The 8,721-nt window shown below is 46.1% G+C and overlaps 1 protein-coding gene across 1 annotated transcript; it reads left to right on the forward strand.

Moving 5' to 3' along the window:
* Positions 1–5,051: 5,051 nt before the first annotated feature.
* GPR20 (G protein-coupled receptor 20) lies at positions 5,052–6,113 on the forward strand (the record flags this gene model as incomplete). Its single annotated transcript, XM_082338004.1, has 1 exon — positions 5,052–6,113. The coding sequence occupies one exon, from the start codon at positions 5,052–5,054 to the stop codon at positions 6,111–6,113; it is 1,062 nt and encodes a 353-aa protein (XP_082194130.1).
* Between the last annotated feature and the right edge of the window lie 2,608 nt (positions 6,114–8,721).

Genomic DNA, 8,721 nt, shown 5'->3' on the forward strand with positions numbered 1-8,721 from the left:
CAAGGGAAACCAGGTCAACCTCCAGTCTCCATCCCTCCCCTTATCCCATTTCTACCCAGATGCCTGCTGTACTTTTAAGGAAATGCTACCCACGGTCTCACAGCCAGACAGACAAAATCCAGCCTGAGAGGTATAATACAACAGCATAGGCCAACTGGCGCAGACAGACAGTGCTCAGAAGGATGCGTGTTTACCCATCTTGGGCTTTGCAGACTGCCAGCTCCAAGAAACAGGGATTGCATGGAAATCTGGGGGGCTGAGAGCTGAATTAGGCATGAAGAAGTCTGAGCTTCAAACTCTTTGAAGATTTTAGGAAAGGGGTTAGCACAGGGGCTATTTACTCTGTAAGCAAAGGTGATTGTGGTTCTTGTAGCTCTGCATGAGCTCATGCAATAGCTGCAAGCAATAAATAGTGCAAAACATAGCAAAATAAAGGTTTGCAGAGGCTGCGAAGCTTCTCATGTATTTAGCCATGACCCCTGCTGACTCCTATATGCCACCGCTCCATGGTGATGGGTAGCTGAACTGACTCATTTTAACACCTGCATGAGTATTTCTGATGGCAGAGAGAGACCTGGTTGGCGTAATTTTTTCACTGGGGGGCAGAGGAGAGCAGAAGTGGAAATCTTTGGAAATGTTTGCTTTTCCTCAGATGCGAGGTCACGCTGCCATTCTGTGCCTTGTTCAGCCTACTGCAAAATGGGGCAACGTACCTTTGTCAAGTGCTTGGAGACCCACAGTGGAAAAATACTTAGTAGCTGTTAACCAGGGGTTTGGTCCAGCTCCATCTCATTAAAAGCACTCAGAGGAATGCTATTGCTTTGCAAGTCCAGCTCTCCATCCCTTCTGCTTGTGAGCCATGAGATGAGGGCAGTGCCACAAAGAAAGAAAAAGGCCATTCACCCAAACATCCATCAGTAACAATTTGATTAGAGGAAGACTTTTCCCACTGCAGCCCAAGAGGCAGCTTTTCCACAGCCTGTCAGTGAGGAAACCATCCAGAATTACTTAAATTTGTTTCATGTAGATGCTTGGATTTTGAGTTCAGACAGAGCAGCGATGGAGTGGGAAGAGACAGAAACTCTAATTCAGCTCCTCCATTGCATGTTCAATTTGGCAAACAAAATGCTACTTGTTTTTTAGCTGTTTACTATATCTGGAGTTTATTTCACCACCCATGGGGCTCAGTGGAAGAGGTGACTATGTAAGCTATCACACCATATATGCTGATGATTTTAATTTCTGTGTATGGACAGTCCTCATAGGGGATCCTTTTCTATCAGTCTGTAAAGTGCCCTACATACCTCAGCAGCATTGTGAGGATGAGCAACATTTGAATGCATTTTAAGTTACTGATTTCACTGAGGCAGGAAAGGAAAAATATAAGATGAGTATCAGGTGTTTGTGATAAAGGATCTGAGACTGAAGAAAAATCTCCCAGAGGAGCTAAACTACTAACAAGATGTAGAATCAGACGAAACGGCCAGTGCCTTAGAGTTACAATAAGAAAACAAATGCATACATAACTCAATACACTCTAGTGCAGGCTAAGGGATGGGATGGGTGATTTTGTCTTCTCCACTTGCTTACCTGTCTCTGTGAACATAGATATACAAGCTCACGCTGCACTCGAGGAGCAACAAAGTCTTTATTTCTTGGTTTACACTGGTGCAGTGGCTTCCACAGTGCTCCTCCTGACAGCATCTGCAAAGAGAAATCTGGGAGCAGATCCAGGCATCTGCTCATTTCAGTTTGTTTTTGTAATTAAAGAGCGAAACAAACAAACAGAGAAGATCAGATGGTGAGAATATTAGGAAATCATTAGAAAATGGGCCAGTGTTCTGCATCCTCCCTGTGCATCTTTTTCAAGTGCCAGACTTCGCAACTCCACTACCTTCAGCCAGTCTTGGGTCCGGTTTTTCCTGTTATTCACTGACAGCATGCTTGGCACAAAATGTAAAGAGACAAGACCCTCCTCCAGGAGTCTGCAGGCTCAATCAGACCCAGACAAAATAACGTGAACATGTGTGCTCCTTTGGCTGCCGCTGGAGTTCAGTGCAGGGTGAGGTAATCTGGTCGTTCCTGAAACACAAGGTGTTCCAACATCCGGCTGCTGCTGGAGATGGCTTACGTGCAAAAGTGGACAGAAGTTAGGGTTGCTCCTCTTTGCCCAGCAGTTCTTTGGGACATTACAGGTGGTCTGACTCCAGGCTTTGAGATTTGAGTCCTGCGGCATAATCTGGCACTGGGTTTGATCTCAGGAGGGCTTTATGGTTGAGCACCAGCCATTGCAATGGACAGTCCAACTACTTGGGCTACCTAAACAGAACAAATTGCCATTTGATTCTAAATATCCATCCAAGTTCAAGGATATTAAAAACCATCTTTTTCTTTCACATCACTTTCATAGACTAGATGAGAGACAAGAAAAAACTAGAGCAATCACCAGACTCCAGGCCAACAGACCTAAACTCCATCATGATGGCAAAGTCACTTCTCCAAGAATTTCCAGAGGGAACTTCACACCAAGTCTTCTAAATTCTCAGTCCTAATCTCTGCTTTTGCCCAACAAATGTTCTGCTTTGTGCTCACCTGGCTTGAATGAACCACACAGAGTAACCACGGCTAGACTGTAGCATCTCATGAGGACTATTGATCTTGAATGTTGACCATTTACCAAACATACTTCATTCCCAGCCCTCTCCAAAGTGAGAAAAGGCAGGAAAGCACCCACACTTTGGCCACTCAGTCCTCCACAAAAGCCTGTCTGGCCATATCCTCTGACCCTATTCATCAGTATAGGCTGGGAACTGTTTTACTGAAAAGGTCATGGGTGTTATGGTGGATCTTAGGCTGAAAACCAGCAGGCAGTGTGCACGCATTGCAGACAAAGCAAAGTACATATTGTGCCACATTAGGAGGTTCGTGGTCAGCAGATGGAGGGGAGTTATTACCTCCATCAATTCATCACTGGCGAGGTGCCCAGTTTGGGAGCACTCTGCTCAGGGGAATGTTGAAAGACAGGAGAGGGCCCAGCAGAGGCTTTACCAAGATGGGAGGAGTGCACCAGTACAGCCTGAGGCCAAATAGCTGGAAACTGCATTTGCAGAGGGCTTGGGAGACACCAAGTTGCACATGAGCCAGCAATGCACCCTTGTGAGAAAGAAGGCCAACAGCCTCCTGGGTTGCCTTAGGAGGAGTGCTGCCAGGAGGCTGAGGGAGGTGATCCTTCCCCTCTGCTCAGCACTGGTGAGACACATCAGGAGTGCTGTGTCCAGCAAATGCACAGAGACTTGGGAATCTCTTCTCCTAAATCTCAGTTCCCCAGCTCTTTATCCCAGACAGCTGGAAGCCTTCTGCTTTTGTCAGAAGGTGTGGAGGAGTTCAAAAGATTGAGAGTTACGGCTAGCAGGGATTAGTAGTTCATTAGCCCAACAAGCAAGCTTTTAGTGGCCGGGCAGGAAAAGCCTTTGGCACTTGTCAGGCAGGCTCAGAGCTGCTGGGATTCTCTCTGGACCCAGTTAGGATTGTCCCTGCAAAACATTTGCTTTTGGTCAGCAGGAACACTCCTGAGGATCCACATTTCACTCAAAGGCTTCTGATCTAAGTAGCTTCCTCCTCTGCTTTCTACATGGCCACCAACAGCTTGGAGCACCTCATAGGCAATGTGACATCTTCGGTCCATTCTCCAAGTCCCCATAAGCAGCAAAAAGGATGAGTGCAGGCAGAAAGCCAGCATGCTTGGGGGAGCTGGACATCCAGACCCCCTTAGCAATTCAAGCCTTCCTCATTGAGACACGCAGCCCAGGCACACTGCGGTTCCTGAGAGCACTGGAAGATGTGTTTGCAGCTCCTTGTCTCCAAGCCCTTCCGCACTTGGCGCTCTGGTAGCAGGGATTTCAAACCCTCATAACTCAAGTCTTTCAGCATCATTCTCTGCTGATTCAAGCTGATTTTTTTAACCTCAAAGTTCTGCTCAGCCGCTTTGAGATATTCCAGACATTTTTCAACCATTTATTTTTATTGAAACCAGCCAAGTCTCTGTATATATTGGGCTTTTTTTTATCTTTTTAATATACAAATCAGTTTAAAATAGTGTGTAAGTCAGGAATGATTTGCAAATTAAACTGTCAAACCCTGGCAGGAGTAGCGCCTGACGCCCTTGGTTTGAAATCTCCCAGCTGCTGTTGCTGTGAGTGCAGATCTCTAGAAGATGCCACACAACCTGCTTGTGCTTTCCTGGAAATTCAGCCATTCTTTGATTTTAGGAAAATCTTACCGTTCCTGAAAATGCTGCTGCACATAATTCTCTAACGGGATCACCTGGCCAAGGGAAGGGATGTGATATTTTAGGAGTCAGATGCTGGGGCTACGGTTGTACCAATAGGTTGGGCAAATGTCTTTCAGCTGCCAGCACTATCCTGCTCCCATGGCAGGGGAGGAAGAGCCTTCAGTCAGGAAGAAGCTGCTCCAATGTCGAGCAATGACTCAAAAGAATAAGAGCCATGTTCAGGAAACAAGACTTGGTGTGAGCTGCATATTGGCCTGACCCTCCCTGTCACAGCAGAAAACGGCCTGTGCCTTCCATGAGCATCAATGCACCCTGCTTGGACCCAGCAACCCCATCTGTTTCTCTGGGCCATTTGCCACATGGCTGGCTCAAACATGACCACGTGTAGGTCCCCTGACTTTCCCTTCTCCTGTGCTCCCCTCAGCATAGTTCACTTCTTTGTTCTTGCCTTAAAAACACTTTTGCACAGGGCAGAGGAAGAGAAATTTGAAGTGGGGATTGTGTGTCTTCTCCAAAACATGCATCTGGAACCACAGAAGACAGTAATTATGAACCCAGATATTTTTCTAGCAATTATTGGTAATTCCATATTGACAGATGAGACGCTCAGAGTACAGCAATATATATAACTACTGAAGATGTATAAATATGTTGGTTAAAATGTTCTTAGGTGACAATATTCTGAGCCCTAAGGAATGCTGACATACCCATTGATATACCTCCGTTTCTTTTCTTTCAGATCACTGGGAAGTCAGTGACCATGTCGACCTCTTCCACCCAACTTCCCGCCCTTGACTCTATCAACTCCACCCAGCAACCCAACTCCAGCATCTACTTGTTCTCCAAGTTCATTCACCCCGACAAAGAACTGTACACAGAATTTTACAGCCTGTGGATTGCCCTGATGGTAGTCAATGCCATCATTTTCCTGGTGGGTGTTGTGCTGAACAGCTTAGCGCTGTACGTCTTCTGCTTCCGTACCAAGACGAAAACCACCTCTGTTATTTACACCATCAACTTGATTGTTACTGATCTCTTGGTGGGCTTTTCCTTGCCTGTCCGGATCATCATGTTCTATAGTGCAGGGGACTGCCTGAATTGTTCCTTGGTTCATATCTTTGGCTACTTTGTCAACATGTACTGCAGCATCCTCTTCTTGACGTGCATCTGCGTTGACCGCTATCTGGCAATTGTACAGGTGGAGGCCTCACGTAAATGGAGGAACCCCACCTGTGCCAAGGGGATCTGCATCTTCATTTGGATCTTTGCCACTGTGGTGACTTTCTCCATCCTGACCATGGCAATACAGTTTGCTGCATGCTGCCTGTCCAAGATTCTGGTCCTGATGGTCTGCGAGTACTTCTTCCCCCTCATCATAATCATCTTCTTCACCACCAGGATTCTCTGTGCTCTGTCCAAGCCCAGCCTCATGCACCAGAGTCGGGAGAGGAGAATGAGAGCTGTGCAACTCCTTATCACCGTCCTCATCATCTTCATGATCTGCTTCACTCCTTTTCATGTGCGACAGGTAGCAATCTCCATCAACCCAGACATGCCCCATGATGTCAGCCTCCTTGTCTACCATGTGACAGTGACTCTGAGTAGCCTCAACAGTTGCATGGACCCCATTGTCTACTGCTTTGTCACCAATAACTTTCAGTCAACCATGAAAAACATCTTCAGGAAAACCGAGCCAGAGCAAACCAGTGTGGACATCCTGGGTATGAACAAGAACTCCAAGGGCTCCAATGCCATCATCGCCTTCTCAAACACAATAGGAAGCCCTGTGAGCTTGCCGTCACCAAGCAGTGTCCAGATATAACCCACACTTGATGGGACACGCTGCAGTAAGCCAGTGTAATGATGCTGGAACATTGCTAGGATGCACAGTACTATTGTCTTTGACCTCTTTGGTTTTTAGGCTGAGGTTCAGAATGACGGTGGTGGAATTTATTCCTCAAGAACACTGTGGTAGGTTTGGAAAATGGAACTTGCAGTGCTGTTAGTACCAATACAAAAAAGAGTCTATTAATTACTGTTCCAAACAGGAAACTTTTCTTTGTATTTTAATACAGACATTTTGCTAGCAACAAATTCTTTACTGTGGTTTTCTTTTCGTGTTTGTCTTTGTAATGTGACACTCATAGGATGACTTAGAAAGCAGGAAATCTCTATTTTCTATGAAAGCTTTTGGGCCTTGGGCATGTGCTTAGGAGTAAAGGACAAGACGGATGTTTCCAGAGCTATCCACTACAAAGATTTCAGATGCTAATGGAGTGGGAAAGAAAATATTCCAACCCACCTGTCACTAGTAACTACTCATTTGTTTCCAAAAACATCTGAATCTTCTCAGGGAAGAGAAGATGAAGTCAAGCAGTGAAGTCTCCTCTCACTATTTCAGCTATAATAAAAAAATACTTGTGGGTGTATATGTTTTCATACACATTGCCTGGGCTTGGGGAGAGGTTAAGGATATGTTCCACCTTCATTTGGATCACTAAATCCCCTAAACTGCAGATAAGCATACAAAAATCTGTGAAAATGAACATGCTTTCCAGCAAACTCTGCTGTTCTGCTCTCCCTGAAGAACAGCCAAGATGAAAAGCAGAACCAGACTATGATACTATACTACTCTTGTTTTATTTTTCTTCCTGGCACGTTGTGAAATCAGGGCTTGCTGTCCTAATTCCCATTATCAGTTCATCCACTCAGTCACTTAAACGCTGATGCTTCCAAGGACAGAAAAAGAATCCATCTCAGGCATCCAGGTTGAAATTCACCCCAGTATAAAGTCACTGGGACGATTTAAGAGCCATGTTTAAAAGGTATGTTAGGCTAAGCATGCCGGAAAATTCTGTCCACAATGGTGGGTAAATGTTTTCAGTTACACTGTACCCATTACGCAATGCGAATACAAAAAATTATGCTAGGAAAACAGCAAGAGCTGCAGCATGAACAGCAATAACTGTTGTTACTGCTCCATGTCTCCTCCCTCACATGCCTATTGCCCCTCCAGCTGGAAGGCTACTATGAATTCATCAAGTCTAGTGAGCGGCTTTTCCTGGCACTCACTGGTGTTACCATTCAGAACGGCAGGATTTATGGTTGGTCCAAACTAGGGCATCCTAGAGTACTCTGCTTCCCCGGGGTCTGACCATGGGACAGTCATCTCCATTTCACAGGAACACAACATAACCAATGCTTCAAACTGCCTCTTGCACTGAGTTTGCAAGAATTTGCCCCTTGCACCACATATATGTTTCCCTAACCTGTTTCCCTCACCAATCCAATGGTAATAAAAATTGAACAGTTAACATCACTGCAAAACAGGGATCTCTCCAGAGATGAGTGTAGCTGTCCCTAGGAGCACTGGGTGTCCCAGTTCCTGTTCTGGGCAGTGGAGTCCATGGAGAGCTATTCAGCTCATGGAAGCAGAGACCTCCCAGCTGAGTGACCCTGGCCTCCATGTTGCCTAGATCTCCAGGGATATAACAGGAGCCCAGACACCATCTGCATATGCAGACACTTTAATGCATGCATGCATCTCAATCTGGCACCAAAGTCCCCCAAGGGAAGGACTCAGTTGCCAATAGGCCAGTGCCTAACGTCATGGTGGGCATGATGGGGTGTCACCGCACCTCCAGCTCCTGCTGCACAAGACTGTGGTTCTCCTGCAATTCCTGCACTGTCCCGATGGCCCTACCCTCAGGTATCCCATAGCACTCACTTCTGCTTGGGCAGTTGAGTCCTGTGCCTGAAATATAATTATGTATCTGGAATCTACAAATGGGCAGCGTTCAGTCGGCTAGTGCCGGGACCTGCAGGTCTCACCCAAAACATCAGCAAGATGCAGTTGGTCTATTAACTCAGGCTCTTGATCGTCCTGGGGCACAGCAATTGCCATTGTTGGGTATGTGACTCTTTGAGGCTTTCCCAAGCAATACAGCTGAGTCAGTGCCCTTTTCCTGGGAGCTCTATTCCTTTGAAGAGGATTTTCCTTCCAAGAGGTTGTGATGAGGGCCACCAACACTGTGGCACTACCCCATGGGATGTAAGACTGTTGTCCTGGTCATTGTTTCCCATTCTAGACATAGAATCATAGAATCATAGAATACCAGGTTGGAAGGGACCTCAAGGATCATCTGGTCCTACCTTTCTAAGCAAGAGCACAGTCTAGACGAAATGGCCCAGCACCATGTCCAGCTGAGTTTTAAACATGTTCAGTGTAGCGGAGTCAACAACTTCCCTGGGGAGATTATTCCAATGATTGACTGTTCTCACTGTGAAAAATTTTCCTCTCGTGTCCAATTGGAATCTCCCTAAGAGTAACTTGTTCCCATTACCCCTTGTCCTCACCATGTGACTCCTTGTAAAAAGGGAGTCTCCATCTTCTTTGTAGCTCCCCTTTAAGTACTGGTACACGGTGATGA

Source organism: Platalea leucorodia (assembly GCF_965183815.1).
Source record: "Platalea leucorodia genome assembly, chromosome: 1".
In the NCBI taxonomy this organism is placed as follows: Eukaryota; Metazoa; Chordata; class Aves; order Pelecaniformes; family Threskiornithidae; genus Platalea; species Platalea leucorodia.